Source organism: Humulus lupulus, chromosome 5, assembly GCF_963169125.1.
Source record: "Humulus lupulus chromosome 5, drHumLupu1.1, whole genome shotgun sequence".
NCBI classification, from domain to species: Eukaryota; Viridiplantae; Streptophyta; class Magnoliopsida; order Rosales; family Cannabaceae; genus Humulus; species Humulus lupulus.
In genome coordinates, this window is record NC_084797.1 from 150,572,548 (window position 1) to 150,590,960 (window position 18,413).

General features: G+C 42.1%; 1 protein-coding gene across 3 annotated transcripts; it reads right to left on the minus strand.

Annotated features, from left to right (window-relative positions):
• Positions 1-906: 906 nt before the first annotated feature.
• On the minus strand, positions 907-5,392 carry LOC133777746 (tRNA (carboxymethyluridine(34)-5-O)-methyltransferase). 3 transcript variants are annotated; one of them, XM_062217486.1, is made up of 4 exons: positions 5,033-5,392; positions 3,555-3,701; positions 1,764-2,712; positions 907-1,239 (listed from the first exon to the last, which is right to left on the minus strand). In XM_062217486.1, exons 3-4 carry the CDS (start codon positions 2,705-2,707, stop codon positions 1,152-1,154), a joined length of 1,032 nt encoding a protein of 343 aa, XP_062073470.1. In that variant the 5' UTR covers positions 2,708-2,712; positions 3,555-3,701; positions 5,033-5,392; the 3' UTR covers positions 907-1,151. The 3 variants fall into 3 exon arrangements, with proteins under 3 accessions (XP_062073470.1, XP_062073468.1, XP_062073469.1); XM_062217484.1 differs by having other exon boundaries at positions 1,764-2,857; positions 5,033-5,390; XM_062217485.1 differs by lacking the exon at positions 5,033-5,392 and adding an exon at positions 4,141-4,282 and having other exon boundaries at positions 1,764-2,857.
• Positions 5,393-18,413: the final 13,021 nt, after the last annotated feature.

The window sequence follows — 18,413 nt, forward strand, 5'->3', positions numbered from 1 at the left end:
CCAGATTGGAAGATGTTTCATGTTTCAAAAATTGTGTTGGCTCTTAAGAGCAAGTTTAACATTTTGTAGTTTTCATTGTATTAGTTCTAGCAAAGAAAGCTAGGATTACTAGCTCAGACGCTGGATATTTTCTAAGGGAGGGACCCCGTCCTGTGATGCCCATTGGCTTGATTAATATATGTCCTGCAGTGGGAAAGCGACAGAAAATGGCAGAAGGTGGCAATACTTTTAGACGCAAAAGTGGCGATGCAAGCTTTCAACAGAGGAGAATGACCCCCCGGATTGGAAGACGTTTCATGTATCAAAAATTGTGTTGGCTCTTATGAGCAAGTTTAACATTTTGTAGTTTTCATTGTATTAGTTCTAGCAAAGAAAGCTAGGATTACTAGCTCAGAAGCTGGATATTTTCTAAGGGAGGGACCCCGTCCTGTGATGCCCATTGGCTTGATTAATATATGAACTAATGTCGTTCTTTAAAAAAAAATTATATTGTCGATAAACTTATAGGCCATGTTTGGATGGTTGGATTGGAAAGTTTTTAATTTTGTTATGAAATTATAGAGGATATTGAAAAAATTAATCTAACAATCTAAATAATCTCCTGATTTAGGATAACTTCAACCCTTTAAAAAAAACTTAGGATAATTTTATCATGTCCAATTTCAATCTTTATGGTTCCATGATAAAAAAAATTGCTACTTTACATTCAACTTATTTTTTTTCTAATTTATTGTTGGCATATAATCAACTTATTCATTCATCTATAAATCCAAACATGACCATAAAGAAAGTAACCACAAAACACAAGTTTGATGCGTGGCCTCACAGATAACAGAAGAAATACCCTCATAGAACCTACTTTGCGTTCACTTGGACAAAGGAAAAAAATAAATAAAAACAACAAACTAGAAATTATAATTTTTGGTGCATTGTTCATTAACATTTCTAGTCCAACCCCTAAACAATGCAGTTGGAATCAATTTCTACAACAATGAAACAAAATCCTTAAAGCCAATTGAAAATACATTGGAATGGAACCAAACTCTACTCTCTTTCTCAGCAATTTTATGTCATTGCCTATTAGGCACTATTCCAGGCTGTTATGTTTGCTTTAAGATTTTCAAAGCTTAACTCCTGAACTATTTGATTCTTCATGATGTCTTTTGAAGAACGATGCACCAGTTGGATTTGTCGAAAAACCGGTCAACAACAACTGCATTCTCCATGCCAACTACTAATCTGCAAAAATACATCGCAAAACAGATGTGTTACAGCAATGATTGTCCCAAAAATGCTCTCTTTGTAGAAAGACATACCGCAAAGACTGTATAGATACAAAACTAAACAGGGAGAGATACATGAACCCCGTCCAATTATAGAAGCATAAACCAGACAGAGAGCATTTGCGTATGTGTTAACTTAAAAGCAAGAACACACAACTAGAAGAAAGTATACAAATACTTCTATGAAAGATTCAGTTGCTAGAGATATATTAAAAAAGTAGTGCATATAAGCAAGAAGAGAGACTAAACCTAAATGCAAGATCACACAACTAGAAGAAAGTAAACAAGTACCTCTATGAAAGATTCAGTTGCTAGAGATATATTAAAAACGTAGTTCAGATAAGCAAGAAGAGAGACTAAACCTAAATCTGAGTTATTGATGGAAAAATTTGAAACCGTAGATAAATGACATGTTCAAGCAACAAAGGATAACACAAGCTACATTCACATGGAAACACCTTTAAACACTTTTATGTATACCTTTCAAGCTCGCCTTCGCTGAAGACATGGTAATATCGATTGTATACTACAGCACCCTTTTTATCATCTTTCTTAGCAAAGCCATTTTCGACAGCACAAGCAGAAGCGCCGCTGACTTCAGCCCGATGATAAGGCAAGTGCCAAGGGACAAAATACTCTTGTTGATTATTGAAATTTCTTGCATCATCAGAAGCTACATAATCATCTTCACTTCGAGAAGTTATTTCCTTGGAATCTTTTACTTGTCTTAAATTCTTCTCCTCAGTTTCAGGAATACTTTCCAATTTGAAGGGTGAAGGACTATTACGATCGCGAGGACTGCCAGGACCTATCCACTCTGCCACATACTTTTGGTTAAGTGGAGTCCATTTAGCAAGCAATGATCTATCCTCTTGCTCTGCAGCCCAAACCGTTATCAGAACTAGACCACCCTTTTTCACAACTCTGACAAGTTCTTCAATTGCTTTCTTTCTCCTACTCTCTGTACTTAGATGATGTAACACAGCTATGGAGATTGCAGCATCACCAAAATCAGTCCTGTATGGAAGATTTACAGCATCTGCCACCAAAACTTCACTCCCTCTATCTGCACAGATCTTTATAAGGGGATAGCTTATATCACATCCTATAAAGAAACAATCAGGATTCAATCCCAAGTACTTCCCATTGCCACATCCAGCATCAAGGATAAGAGATCCAGAGGCCAAGGATGACAAAAAAGCAGCAACTTTTGGCCACTTGGCATATCGGGTGGAGCTGAAATGGGGTGCTATGGCATCATAAACGCAATGAACAAACTTCTTTTCTATTTCAGGAGTTAGTTTCACACCAAGGGACGATGTCTGACTGTCCATGATTAACTCAGATTGTGGTACTTGAGATTCTCCATCGGATACAGTAGTAGGACACAGGCTAGAAGTTCCTCTCACTTTGATATCTCTCATGGTACCTAAATATCCCAAGTGACAGACTTTACTGAATTTGGCAATGGGTAGGCAGAAGTTATCCACAGGCAGATAAATGTTTTTACTAGCTCTAGCTCTTACAAAATCACAGACCATAAGCACCAACAGCTATATCAAATAAAATATCACCTGAGAAAAAATGACCACTGTAATATTGCTAAAAGCTCTAAATCATTCTACTTATGGACATATTCAAGAGAAGGGTCTTTGTAATTCCAAAGTTAGATTTCGAAAAAATACCCAAATTCAAAATAAAATAATAAAAGAAATAAAAACACATTTCAAACGGACAATCGAGTAAAAAGTATTGAGCATTATTAGTTCATGATAAGAAAACTGTAATTTTAGAAAGTATGATTTTGAAAGAAAAATCTGGATTTAGGGTGTGAAAACACATTTCTGAGAACTAAATTTGTTACACTAACGATTTTTATATTTTTAAAAGTGAATCTGTTATTGGAATATGCGATTGGTAGAGCTGAATCTGAACAACTCTTTTAGTTTAATAATATATATATTTTTTAACAAATTTTAATTTACCTATGTTTTTTTTTTAAATTTACATGTACCATATAGCATGAATTCATATATAGTGTGCAATTCTGTTGCCCAGCATTTGATTTAGTGAGCCAAACACTTGAAAGTGTCTAAGATACACAATTTTGATGGATCAATTTAAAATTTAGAATGAATTCAATATATATGGCAAGGAACTATTTCCTTATTAATTAATTTTCTACTTACTTGGCTTTAGTTATGTGTGACATAGGTGCATACATACATATATATATACTGACATATACAGTAAAGTTCATCAAAGAAATACCTGTGCAGATCAGTCTCGTATCAGTGCTGGTAGTGAAAAGATTTAGAAAAATTGGAGGAATAATCTGTCTTAGTGTCTTCCTAAAAGATCTTCCTTCAAAGTCGCTTAATGGCAGAGTGATTTCTCAAATCACAAACAAAGGCATACCTACAATAAATAATTTTGATACTCTAGTCAAAATTAAATAAGAAAAACAGTAAAGCAAAATACACATACAAATAGGATTAAATTGCAAAACAAGTTTGAATATAATCTCAAACTCTACATTTAATAACAGAGAACCGAGGGATAAAAATTTTATATTGAGTCTGTCCCAAATTAATAAAGGGCATCCAATTGTTGAAGGAAAGATTACTCATCAATTAATAATTATAGTAACTTAAAACATATTGGTTTAGATGAATCACAAATGTAAGGTTGTCTTTATAAAGATCCTAATTAATTTTCCACTTCTTAAAAATATGATATTACATGATTAATGTATGCTAATGATTTGAGAACTAGATCAGTATTGCCAAGAAAAAAAACAGGGAATTGCAAAATTTGATGCATATAACACAACAAAATCATCAAAATGAAAATTTACCCATTTCTTCTTGTAAGATTTCATTGTTATTCATCTAATAAATAATATGATAAAACACAAAAATATCAACCCATGAAGAAAAATTAGAGGGGCTGTTACAAAAACTATCTGAGTTTGGTATTGACGTAAAATTAGACTAATTAGCCATAATAGAAGGCAAGGATAGGACCCCTAGAAAAGTTGATAGAGCCAAAGCATATCCGATTCTGTCTCATGCTTCTTATAGCTACCACATATTTTGTGGAAAATCTCTATCACAACCAATGTGACATCAAGGAGTGGGACCAGAAAAGGCAAGGATATTTGAAAAGGGTCCAAAACTCAAGCTCTCCAACTTAAAAAGCTTTATATATTGAATATTCATTTTCACAAATACACAAAGAGAACATATTGAAAGATAAGCATCACATACAAACAGCGAATGAAAACTCCATTTAAGCTTCACATATAATAGATTCAAACTTCAAACTCAGAGATCAAAAGAACAGCAAATGAAAACTCTAGTTAAGCTTCGAATATAAACACCTTCTGCACTATATAAATATAAATATATACATGCACTAATTAACCAAAAAAAAAAGATTTTGCCCCTTCGTGTGTGTGTGTGTGTGTATATATATATTCGTAAATGGACTAATTTTGCAGCTTAATTAGTAGTATATATGATATTTTTTCCAAAGTATTATTATTATTATCATTATGCACAGAGGACTATAACATACAGCCCATTCATTGTTTTATGTGTGAGTTTTATTACAGGCTGATACATTAATTTTCTTCAAATTTTGGCCCAAAATGATCACAGCTGAGAATAATAAAGACAACATAGGGGTCAAGAATCGAGATTGTTTAACACAAAGATACAAACTTCAAACTCAAAGCTTAATGATACCTTGGCTGAACAGCGAACACAAGAGGAGAGGGAGATCAAGAGTTAAGTCGACCGGGTCCGCTGAGTTAGATTAGTCGTGCCGGCGCCGTCGAGGTTGGAGCAGCCATGCCGCTGACAACAGGGACAGGAAGACGAAGATGGTGTTGTGAGGTGAGAAGGAAGGGCACGAACGGAGAAGGAGAGGGAAGCAGAGAAAAATAGTAGATTTTAAGATATTGATTTAGGGGGTTTGGCAAAAGAAAAATATCACAAAATGGAGGAAAGGTGATTTTGTCGTTTTTCATTTCAGAACACAAAATCTGAGTATTGATTGAATAGTGTTAAAAAACAATTTAGTCCGTGAAGGTCCATCCGGACTTTAGTTTTTCCGACAATGCCCAAACTCCCACTCACATAATTTTTTTCATTCGCTTACTCTTTTCTCTTCTCTCTCAACTCATTCCTCTCAACTCTCTCTAGAAAAACAAAACTCAATGTAATAGCAAGTATTCATCACTTAGAACACTAAAATATTATATTTTAAACAAATCTGGACATTATTTTTAGGTTTTTTTTGTGATTTTTTTTAGATCTGAAACTTTAAAATCTACAAAAAAACAACGTGGTTCGATTGTGCTCGATACTAATTCGATGGGGCCTTCAAAATCAAGATTTTCATGAAAAAATAGATATTGCTCGATGGTGGTTCAATGGTAGTTCGATGGTGCTCGATGCGATTCTTGCAAGATACATAATTTTTCACTCGAGTGTCTGTTTGGGGTGATTTTTTTTTTATTTTGGGTATTTTTTTCAATATCTACACATTTGTGATATGTATATACACATTTGGGAAATATAAATCTTGAAAAAAAAAATACAAAATGCAAAACATACCTTATGTTCAAGATATGTTTTGGTATGTGTTGTACCCTGGTTTTAGCACAAGTTCATTAACTCAGCTCGAGTGCAGCTGGCAAATAAATACACAGAGAAATAACCAAGGGGAATAATATCTGCTTATTATCCATGTGAGCAACTCGAGATTCATAGTGGTCATACGTTGTGTTAGGCGTCCTGAGTTTATCTCGAACTAAGGATACGATGGCTGTGAATCGCGAGCTCAGAATCAAATAGCTGTCAAAGCATGAGCTTGGGAGACATATCCAGCTCGTGGTAATTAAAAAATATTGCATACTCAGGGATCCCTAGAGACTCGAGATCTGTTTACATGTTTATTTATGACCAGGCTGTCATATTTATTATTCGAGATATTAGGAACTTGTTTATTCTATTATCAAATCATATCCCAATATAAATGAGAATTATTTGTATTAAATATAGACGTTATGTAAATGCGTGATTGACTCACGTGGTTACCAAAACTTGTCCATGGAATTCCCCTACAAATACTGGGAAAAAAAAAGAAGAAAGGGAAAATGAGAACATGAGACAAGATGAACTGGTTCTTTCCGTTTGTCAAAAGCCTTTTTTCCATACATGAAACTCGTCTTAGCCTCGGCGGATCCAGTTTCCAGAGCAGATGCACTGTCTTTTCTTTTTTGCCTTTTTACAAAAAGTCAGGGAAACCAGAAAAGGAATACCTAGGTCTCGCATCTCTCTCTTTTTAGGCAAGGGGGTCGGGTTCCTGTTAAAGTGCTAAGCGACTAGTTTACTGTTGAGAGGTAGCGAAGACAGATAGGCAGGGGTGTTTTCATTAGGAAGCCATCGAAGGCTTTCCAATTGGATAGGAAAGGGGACCATTATTCTGTAATACCAAAACTCTGCCAAAATAGAGAAAAAAAATCAATAATATTGACTCGTGGACTAGGTGGATTTTAACCACTGAACCACATAAAATTTTTGTGTTCTTGAGTGAATTATGTTTATTTTTCATTACAGTTTACCATTAAGCACTAATCTGCCTTATTATTTCTTAATACATTGTCGGCGAAAAACCGCGTCAATAGTTTGGTGCTTTCATTGAGAGCAAATTAGTGCTTCATCAGAATCCCAGTCAATTCTCATCACGGTGCTCACTCGCTCAATGAACGATAATGAGATAGAACGGTCTGGTGGGCTGGAGGCCCATCATACCGCTGTTCCAAATGAACATGGCCCTGAGATTCAGCAACGTCCGGGAAAACAACCAGCAGGTCATGGCGACACTGGGAGTTCGACGTCATTGCCGCCGAATCCAAATCCAAACTACCTAACTACCGTTGAGATGGAAAACATGCAATTGAGAAGCCATCTCGCTAAGGAAAACAAGCAGATTGGGGAGGTTTTGGCCCAGTTACCCCCTCTTGCAACCGACGTTAATGTCGGAAAGAGGCAAAGTGGGTCTCACAAGTCCCACGGGAATAATCGATCCAAACTAAGTCGATCAATCAGAATCACCACTCCAAGTTCTATACCTACGGAGCGAGATCACCAAAATGCTTGACCCAGCGACCATCATAGGGGTCGTCAGCATGTCGGTCGGTTAGGACTACAACCCCAAGTTCGGTGCCTTCTTCACAGGTCCTTAGGAATGCCCATGGCAATCCATGAGGAGGGGCGGGGACAGGCTCACAAAGACAAAATGCTCCTACAAACCCTCATACGCCGTGATCAGATCGCCAAGCACAGAGAACTAGAGACACTAGAGTAGAACATAGGCGGGCTAGTTTAGTCCGCCCTGATGGAACGAGGATAACCTCACCAATAAGGAATCCCCCGACACCCATAAGACATCCGACACCACCTCGTTCTCAACGGGACATTCCAGGTTATGGAGACAGTAGGAGAAATCCTCCCCCATCTGCCAATACTTAGGTCCCACGAATACGTGTTGAAAATCTAGATCCTTTGCCTCAATCGCGAGCTGTAAGCTTCGCAAATGGGAGTTACTAGATCGAAAGCCATCGTAGTGGTAGGTCTGAGGGCGACCTAAGAAATCAGTTGAGTTCAGCACAGAGCCCTCAATATGATCAACAACCTGATTTGTGCGATTGTTTGAATTCGCAGAGAAGAAATTCATCTCGGAATGAAGATATTAGCCATACTCGACAAGAAGGAGGTTCGGCCATAGTACGCGATAACGAGAATACCCCACAAAACCAAGCTCGAGCTTGGAGGGACAATAACCCATCAAACGCATACGATAGGATGGGAGCTATTGAACAGCCCCCAAGTAACCTAGGGACTAGGGACCAAACCCTCGAAAGGCTAGCTTTGATGGAAGAACAAATGAAGAGGCTTTTATCTAGAAAATAAAAAGACGATTGCGACTTAGAAGACGAGCTCGAGCCTTTCGCTCCAAATATTGCGGCAGCCACATATCTGGTAGGCTTTAAAATGCCACACTCGTCAAAATTTGATGGAGATGGAGATCTGTTAGATCACCTTGGAATTTTTAACACCATGATGATGGCTCACAATGTCGGGCTCGATCTAAGGTGTATTGTATTCCCTGTAACTCTGGTCGGGCCAGTCAGGCAGCAGTTTAAGCAATATAAGAGGCATTCCATAAGCTCGTGGAAGAAGTTTTCTTTTGAGTTCAAAAAAGCATTCTGAGCTTCTTAGGCAACTCGGGTTGATACCATTTCATTGGCCAACGTAAAGTAGTAACCTGGCAAGACATTGAAGGCATATCTAAGTAGGTTTGCCATTATCGCTGCACGAGCTAGAGATGTTGATGACAGCTCCAAACTCATGGCAATGAGGACGGGAATCCTTGTTGGGGGCGACCTGTGGCAGGAACTCTAAAGAAAAGGAGTTAAGAGTGTGGATGAATTCTTGGCTTGAGCTTAAGAGTGGATTAACCTAGAGGAGGCACGAGCCTCCGTTGCAGGAATCAGTCATACCCCTGTCCAGCCCGTTGAAGCGGTAATAGACGTTGCAGCTACGACTCAAACCGTTACCCAGAATAACCAAGGGGGGAATAACAAAAGGAAGGGAAATGGCGAGGATGACCAAAGTGGGACGAAGAAAAATAAATCTGTGGAGAAGTTCAAACCTGTTTACGCTACTTATACTGACTTAACGGACACCAGGGAGCACATCTTCTTGGAAAATTCTAATCGCCTTCCATGGAAGAAACCAGAACTGTTGAAAAACCAGAGGGCAAAGAGAGATTCTTCAAAGTTCTGTCGATTCCATAATGACATCGGTCATAACACTGATGATTGCCGGCAGTTGAAGGATGAGATTGAAACCATCATTAGGGCGGGACCTTTGGCCCAGTACGCCCGAAATCGAGTGAATCCAAGTCAGTCCGGTGGTCAAACCCCACTACCTGTTCCAGAAGCTCCGACTAGCCAACCTGGAGCTCAAACAAATCAAGTGGACCCTCCCCAGTTGTAGGGGAGATATAACCACCATTTCAGGAGGACCTCATTTGGCAGGCACGAGAAGCGGGCCCCGGAAGAGGTACATTAACGAACTGAAGTCCCATAATTGGGTGGAGTTCGTCCCAGAATAACGGTTATCGAAACAGCAACGATTGGAAAAGAAACCAATCATTTTCACAGAAGAGGATGCTAGCCACATCCAATTCCCACATAACGATTCATTGGTGATAACCGTTCAGCTCGCCAACCGGAGGGTCCGAAGAACACTAGTGAATAATGGAAGTTCTGTGAATCTACTTTTCAGGACCACCCTTAAAAAATGGGGTTATTTTTAACTGATTTGAAGGCGACCTCAATGACTCTGTATGGGTTTTCTGGTGAAGGGTCGGCAGCCATCGGGACGATCGGATTGGTGGTGACATTGGGAGAAGAGTCGCAAACTATTTTCAAGTTATTTGAGTTCGTGGTAATCGATTTTCCGACTGCATATAATGTGATTTTGGGCCAACTTGCACTGATGGTGTTTGAAGCCATAACCTCTATCCGCCACCTAGCAATAAAATTCCTCTCAGCCGCGGGAATATGCACCGTCAGAGGTGATCAGCTTGCTGCCAGGGAATGCTATATCATTTCTATGAAGGGAAAATCACAACCCGAGAAGCAAGCTATTGTTATAAATGACGGAGGTGAGGAGTCCCAGGAAGTAGAGGTTACTTGTGGGACGGAAGAACCTCAGCAAAAAGAGGATAGTGGCGGTGCCCAACGTGATGACATCGACCCATGGATAAGTGAAGACAGGTCAAAACTCCAAGCCATAGAGGAGCTCGAGGAAGTAAACATCAACCCCAAATAAGCTTCAAGAGTCGTAAAGATTGGGAAGAATCTTGACGATAAAAGGAAGAAGGAGTTAGTCGATTTCTTACAGGAGAATTTGGACGTTTTCGCTTGGTCACATGAAGATATGGTGGAAATAAGTTTGAGTGTAATCATGCACACCTTAAATTTGGACAAGAATGTGCCTGCAAAATCCCAAAAACCGTGACGCTTGGGAATGGTCCGAGATGTAGCCCTTGAGGAAGAAGCAGCTCGACTATTAAAATGAGGGTTTATCTAGAAGGCAAAATACCCGATCTGGGTAGCCAATCTCGTGCTGGTCCCGAAGTCAAATGGGAAGTGGAAGACCTGTGTCGACTTCTCCAATCTGAATAAAGCTTATCCCAAAGATTGTTTCCCACTACCAAGGATTGATCAGTTGGTAGATGCCACGGCAGGTCACGAGCTCATGTCCTTCATGGACACGTATTCTAGATATAACCAGATCGCTATGAATCCTGCGGATTAGGAGCATACTAGCTTCATGACTGAACATAACGTATACTATTATAAAGTTATGCCCTTCGGGCTGAAGAATGTCGGGGCTACATATCAATGCTTGGTCAACAAGATGTTCGCTAGTCAGATCAGGAGAAATATGGAAGTGTACATTGATGACATGCTTGTCAAATAAAAAACTGCCAATAACCTAATCTAGAAGAATGTTTTGGAATATTAAGGAGGTATGACATGAAGTTGAATCCTCAGAAATGCACTTTCGAAGTGGCATCTGGAAAATTCCTGGGGTTCATAGTCAACACAAGGGGAATCGAGGTGAATCCTGAGAAAATCAGATCGTTGTTAGAAATGCCCTCGCCCAGTTCGCATAAAGAAGTTCAAAGTATAACTAGAAGGGTGGCGGCTTTGAATAGTTTCATTTCAAAATCCACTGGCAAGTGTCTGCCATTCTACAACTTGCTTAGAGGAAACAAGAATTTTGAGTGGACCGAGGAGTGCGAACAGGCATTCCTCAACCTAAAAATGCACCTGGTCGAGCCCCCAGTATTATCTAAGCCCATGTCTAAAGAACCTCTATTGCTTTATTTGGCAATAATAGAAAATGCAGTCAGTGCCGTGTTAGTTCGAGAAGAAGACCGTGCTCAGAAACCAGTTTATTATATAAGCAAGAGACTTCTCAGAGCCGAGTCACGATACTTGTTGACAGTAAGAACTCGTCAACGATTTAAGGTTAGAAAACTCAAATTATTCTATTAAAGTTAGCTAAGAATAAGATGGAAAGAACTTGAATCAGCAGAAAATACAGAACTACAATGGAACAAAGATCATATATTTCTTAAACATCTCCCCAAACAATCAGTTTTCCAACCCCTTAACCCGAGGGGTCGAAACCTATTTATAGGTGGGCTCTATTGGCCCCTGATACAAGTAGGTCCCAAGGTACATGGATGTATGCAGGTATAGGGTCAGGGTAGTGGCTCAGGACATAGTGGTGTCTACCCTGACAATGCCAAAGTAGTGGTGCAGGACATCATACTGTGGACTTTGGAATATGGTCGGGGGTACTCAGGTAGTGCCTTCACTCTCCGTACAAGTTCTTACCGCCACTACTCGTCAGACGCGGATGATAGGGCCACGCCTCTGACCTCTTCATGATCATACATCCTATATCAATGTACGTACCTTGTACCTAGTCGTCCTCATCAATTCATGTTTGGCGCCTAATGATTACATGAAATACCCGTTTGGTGTTTCCAAGTGTTCTTGCACATATATCGAGGAGGCTCCAAACTTTACATGTCATGAGAAACCAAGGCGCGGGGGTGTTGGTGGTAGGACAAGGTGTACACTTGAGATGTAGCGAGGCTGCACCGTCGCATAGCGAGGCTGGCCTAAGGTACGGACGCATGCGCCTATGGGCATGGGACCTGTGAAAAGTAGCGAGGCTGGCCTATGGTGCAGACGCATGGGCCTATGGGCGCAGGACCCGTGAGAAGTAGCGAGGCTAGCCTGTGGTGATCACACGGAGGCTAGGTGCGATGATTCGCGTAGACGCGGCGCACAGGAGGCTAGCCTTGAACCTCGCATAGTGAGGGTGGTGCCTCGGGGTACCCGTGTTCAGGTACTAGGGTGCGCGTGGGAGCCTCGCACAGCGTGACATAAGGCAGCCTCGCATAGCGAGACATAGGGTAGCCTTACATGGCGAGTTCCTCACATGACAGCCCTTGAAGACTTATACTTGGATGCATGTGTTTATGCATCTCGACACTTGAGCTTATCACCCTAGCGTAGGCACATCGGACCTTGCTATACAAAGCCTTCAAGAATGAACACTATTTCAAATATTTCTTAGGATATTACTCAACATTTACACTTGCCCCCCAGTCTGGAAGTACACTTTCAAGTGTGCTTGTAGACTTTTTTCTTCTTCTCTTGTTTGATATGTATGGCCAGTTTTGGTGGACTCAACCTTGGAGCGCTATCCAATGTTTCTTGAAGAAACACAAAGTGGGTTTTGAAGTTGTGTTTCTTTATAGTGTCCAAAGAAACACAAAAACCATCTAACTTTTGGGGGGATCCATGAATGTCCTTAAGATTGCATAAGGGCCAATCATTCTCAATCGCGGATCCCAAGGCTGCCCATACTCTTGATCTCCACCATTCATATGGACTTGAATCCAATGGCTAGGGGGCCTTGAGTTTCCTTATAAATACCCCAAGGCTTGAAGTCATTTCTCCACACCAAAACTTGCCGAGCCTAGTGGTATTCCCTCCAAACCACTTTCAAGAGCTCAAAGGTTCCATCCACCACAGAAGCATTCTTGAGGTAATTTTCCTTCCATTACATTTATTCATCCTCCTTCCTTCCCCTTCTTTTTTTTATTATTATTTTTCCTGATTCTTTTGTTTTTTTTATTGGGCTAGCATTGCGGTGACGCTAGGCATTCTCTTGCTCCTACGGTCTTGCCCTCGCTTATCGCTCAACTGACCTTACGCCTCCACAAGTATATCCTTGCACACCTTCGGCTTCATACATATACCTCCAGGTATGCATCCTTCCTTCAATGATGCACATGCCTTTTTCTTATATCTATTACGCGGGGGTAGAATTACTGGCTGTACGACACTCATTCTTCAGAGTTTGTCATTCTCTTTTCGTATGGCCTTTCAAGTACATATGCATAGGCCCTTTTCTTATACCCCTCACACTCATGTTGTAGATATAGGGTTACCCTTACGCATATACCCCCTCGAGTCTTAGCTGGTCCATGGCATCTAGGAGATGTCTCGAAGGTCCATCTAATGTTGAATTCATTGAGTTGTCATCCTTCGACTCAGAGGCCGGCGTTCGTAGACCCTCTAACCGTGGGGGTGTGCGAACGCTCTACCTCCGGAGACTGTCCTACCTCAGATAGAAAGCGTGCGACCTGGAGAAGGAGCTAGAATTCAATACCAGGGACGAGGGTTTAGGTTTCTCCCCCCGACATGCAACATACATTTCCCAGCTACAATCAATCCTTCAGGATTGCCTTTCTGAAATCGCTTGCCTAGAAGAAAACTTGCCCCCTGAGCCTTTTTTCTTTTGTGGTGATGAGTCTCCCGGCCATAGGGGTCCCTTCTTCGAAGGCGGTAGACATGAATCAGTTGAACCGGAGTTTCTTTCTATGATCCCACCCACGCTTCCTCCCCTGCCCCCGGTCTTATGCCCTAGGGTCAAGCAAAGTGCTGGTAAATATAGGACACATGGGGGGTCTTCCAGGATCCTTAGAAAGTCTATAGCTCATAAACTGCCTATCTTTGTCCAGGTACCTGAGATGCTGAAGAGAACCTCTGACACTTTCGAAGAAACAGGCAGGTCCAGCCATACCACCACTAAACTGGCCAACATGCTAAAGGCTCATCACTTAGCATAAAATCTCAAGTTCATCATCCCAAAGCGTAATGAACATGCATCTGAGCCGCTAAAAGGGTTCGTGGCCTTCAGCGATTCCATAATCAGATCTGGTGGGGCTCTGCCGCTTCACCCTTTTTTCGTCAAAGTGCTTAACTACTTTGAATTGGCGCCTCTACAATTGTCCCCCAACTCTTGGGTGATGCTTAGCAGCCTATATGTGTTGTACCATCAGGTGCATTCCAGAGGGCCTTCCATGAGCGAGGTTCATTACTTCTACACCCTTAGGGCGAATACATCTGCTCTTGGGTTTTACCAGCTCCAGAAAGTCGTGGCCCATAAAGAACATTCCCTCGTGGAGGGCTCCATTTCGAATAGGGGCTCGTGGAAGACAGACTACTTCTTCACTTATAGCGGGCACACCCGACACACTAGCTTCAACACCCCAAGTAAGACAATTCTCACCTTGATTTCATATATGAGAGGTTTCTCTTTTTACTTGGCTTTTCTTCTATGGTTTTTCTAACTATAGTTATTTATTTTCTTTTGATGGCAGGTCTCTTAGGGGTTGTTGGCTCCACCTTGAAACCATCGGCTCACGACCAAGTGCTGAAAATCCTGGCCTTGCCGGGTGAATGCAAACAAGCCTGCGCCCTTTTTACAGAGAGCAACCTTCACTTGTACAGGTTGCTGACCCCGGACCAAACCGTCTCTCTATGCTTTGTTTCCTCTGAATCCGCAGGCCCATGCCCTGCCTCATCTGAATCTGCGGATCCATGCCCAACCTCACCTGAACCTGCGGGTCCATGCTCCGCCTTATCTAAACCTATGGGTCTGTGGCTATATGGCCACGATGAAGGTAATTATGAAGAGGTAGCTGATAGGGACTATGTCTACCCTTCGGGCGATCATATGGACGTTGAGGAGACAGTGGTGTCTGAGAACTACTCATGCTTGCACTCTTTAGCCGGCATGGCTAGGGGCGTGGCCGATGACGGACATACTGGTGGTGTTACCTCTCGGATGCCACAGTCGATGCTTGGCGACAAGTTTGCCTTCGATGCCTCTGTCCCTCGCCCCTCTGTGCTTAAAAGGAATTTTGTCATTCCTTCTTTTGCTGGGGCTCCTCTACCCTTGGGAGGGGGGGGGGGGGGGCGTTCTAGGCAGGCATCTTCAAGCGCCTCTTTACCTAAGGAGATGACTCCGCGCTCTTCTGCTCCTTGCACCTCTACGGATGGATCAGGACCTTCTCGGTCCCCATCCTTGCCAAAACGTGCCTCGGCAGGCACACGCATCTCCCCCGGTCAAGCTTATGTTTCTGCTTCCGAAGATCATCCTCTGGCAAGCCAATATGGGGAAGCCATGAGTCATCATCTGGGTAACATTCCCAAAGGCGAGTGGGGAACCTTGCACAGCATCCCCGACGCTGAGCTAGAAGACGCCTATATGCGAGCCTCCTTGCAGGTATTTGTCGAGATACTCGATTTATTCATTTATGATATATATATATTTGTTTTCATTTTTTTTATATTGCTTGACCCTCGAGGCTTTATTCTATGTCCTTGCCCTTACTTAGGCTTCTATCCTGAGTCATCGGTTGATCGCCTCAAACTCCTCATCGACCCAACTGTTACAATGCGAGCTCGAGGAGACATTGGGGAACCTATCGGTGGCCAAGGCGACAAAGGATGTCTTGTCAAGTCAACTGACCAAGGCGGTTTGCCAGAGGGATGCCACTTTAGCCCAGGCTGCATCAACCTCTCACACCAACACCCAGCTGGAGGCTACCATCCACACTTTAAACGAGAGCATTATTGTGCTCGAGGCTGAGCTTGTGAATGCTGAGAATGGCATAGTCGAACGAACGCTGCACGTCGTATGGAGGACCAACCCCACCGTTGACCTGTCTCCCTTTGGAGATTATGCAATTGAGAAGATTTCTGAGTGGAAGGGTCAGGATGGAAATTTGTAGGTTCCTTTGTATTCGGCCTATGTATGTTGTTGCTATGTAATCCCTCACATTATTTCCCATTTCTCTCTTTTTTTTTTTGTGTTCATCAAACTTAAGGGACTTTGGTAAGTCCCTCTTATTATTATTATTTGTGGATTACATATCTCTTCCTTGATCTGATGATGATAATCTTTCTGGTGCACCTTGATTATACTTGTAAGGACACGTTAACCCATTGGGCTCTTGGGGTCCTTTTATATTCTTTGCGCGTGCTTGTTACTTTTTGCGAGAAGTGTCCTTCTCATCATTATATATAGTACAATTTCTTCAAGGGTCTCTTGTAGGACCCTTTTTGGCTAGCCGACTTAATGGCTCTTCTAGACTTATTGGGAGATTCCTTCCTTTCGGCCTCACCCCCTGGAGTGTCGGCCTTTGGTTGGAGGTCATCCTTTTAAACTATTCCCTTGATATTCATAGGGGTAGCTAATCCTTTTGAATATAAGAGATTTTTTTTTGCTTATACTCGTGCCTTCTGTCCTACCCCCCGAGTGCTTGGTGAAATTTATTTTAGCAGGCACTTTGGTTGATGCTCGTACAGAGAAGAAAAATAACATGCGAAGTTGTGAACAGTTTCATTCATAGTAGGCAGGTTACAACGATATATATGAAAAGTTTACATCTACTTGGGAGGTTATCTAGGCAACATCTTTGATTCTTGTCTACTAAGTTAACATAACATGCAACAAACTAAACACATATATTGTTTTCATCGGATGTGGAAGTCTTACTGGTAGTACTTCTTGAGGTGTTCCACATTCCATGCTCGAGGTATGACGGTGTCATCCATGCGCGCCAGCTTATAGGTGTTTGGTGGTATGTATTGAGCGACTTGGTAGGGCCCTTCCCAGTTCACCCCAAGTACCCCCGCCCTCGGGTCTTGCATGTTGGGGAATACTTTTCTTAATACCAGGTCTCCTACTCTGAATGTTCTCTCTCGCACCCTCGAGTTGTAGTACCTTGCTGCCCGCTGCTGGTATACCGCCACTCTCATTTGCGCCTTTTCCCTTCTTTCTTCTAGCATGTCTAAGCTTTCGGCCATTGCCGCATGGTTAACCTAGTCCTCGTATGCCTGTATCCTGTAGGAGTTAACCTTCATCTCAATCAGGAGGACAACTTCACATCCATATGCTAAGGAGAAAGGGGTATCTCCAGTGGTTGTGCGCGATGTGGTTCTGTAGGCCCAAAGCACATTAGGTAGCTCCTCAACCGAAGCCTCTTTCATCTTCTCTAGCTTTGTTTTTAAGTTCTTCTTAAGGACTTTGTTAATGGCCTCCACCTGCCCATTGGCCTGTGGATGCACAACAGCCGAGAAGCTTCTCCTTATCCCTCTTTTCCTACAGCACTCCTCGAACGTTTCCCCTCAAACTGGGTGTCGTTGTCAGAAATAATTTTGTAGGGCACTCCATATCTGTAGCAATGAACTTGTTTACAAAGGTGGTGATATGCTTGGTCGTTATCCTTACTAGAGGTTCCGCTTCAACCCACTTGGTGAAGTAATCTACTGCTGCTACCGCGTACTTTGCTCTACCTCTACCTGGGGGAAGGGTGCCAATCAGGTCTATCCCCCAGATAGCAAAGGGCCAAGGGCTTAACTCATTCAGGGGTTTCCGGGAATAGTTTGCGTGCCTCTGGCATTTGTCACATTTCCTTGCGAAGTCATTTGCATCTCTCTCCATGGAGGGCCAGTAGTACCCTTGCCTCATGGCTTACCAAGCCGTGGATGGTCCACTCGCATGGTTGCCGCATTCACCCTCATGTATTTCATACAATACCTCCACAACCTCTTCCTCGTCAACACATCGCAAGAGTGGCACAGAAAACCCCCTCTTGTATAAGATCCCGTCTACCAAGGTGTATCGGGCTGCCTTATACACTAGCCTCCGAGCCTCTCTCTTGTCTGTTGGCACAACTCCATCCTTTAGGTAGCTTATAATTGGGTCAGCCCATGACTCCTTTGGGATGCTGACCATGTGAACGTCTAAATTAACGATGCTTGGCCTTGGTAAGTATTCCACAGGTACTGATTCAAGGATATCCCCATCTTTAGTGGAAGCCAGCTTCGCGAGGGCATCAGCATGGGTATTCCTCTCTCTCAGGATTTTCTTTATGCTATACTCCACCAACTGCCCCAAATAGCCTCTCACCCTTTCAAAGTATGCAGCCATCTTGGGACCCCTCGCTTGATACTCACCCTTCACCTGGAATACCACCAACTGTGAGTCACTAAAAATATGTAGATGCGTTACCTTTAGCCTCTGGGCCAACCGCAACCCCGATGGAAGCGCTTTGTATTTCACCTCATTGTTCGAGGCTTCAAACCCAAACCGTATCGCGTAG

What these genes read in the sequence shown, in the direction of transcription:
- LOC133777746 (XM_062217484.1), bottom strand. Translation starts at nt 2,824, where the DNA reads ATGGTCTGTGATTTTGTAAGAGCTAGAGCTAGTAAAAACATTTATCTG. An exon ending in AGCGAAGGCGAGCTTGAAAG is followed by an intron (nt 1,240 to 1,763) that starts GTATACATAAAA and finishes GTATTTTTGCAG; the next exon opens with ATTAGTAGTTGGCATGGAGA.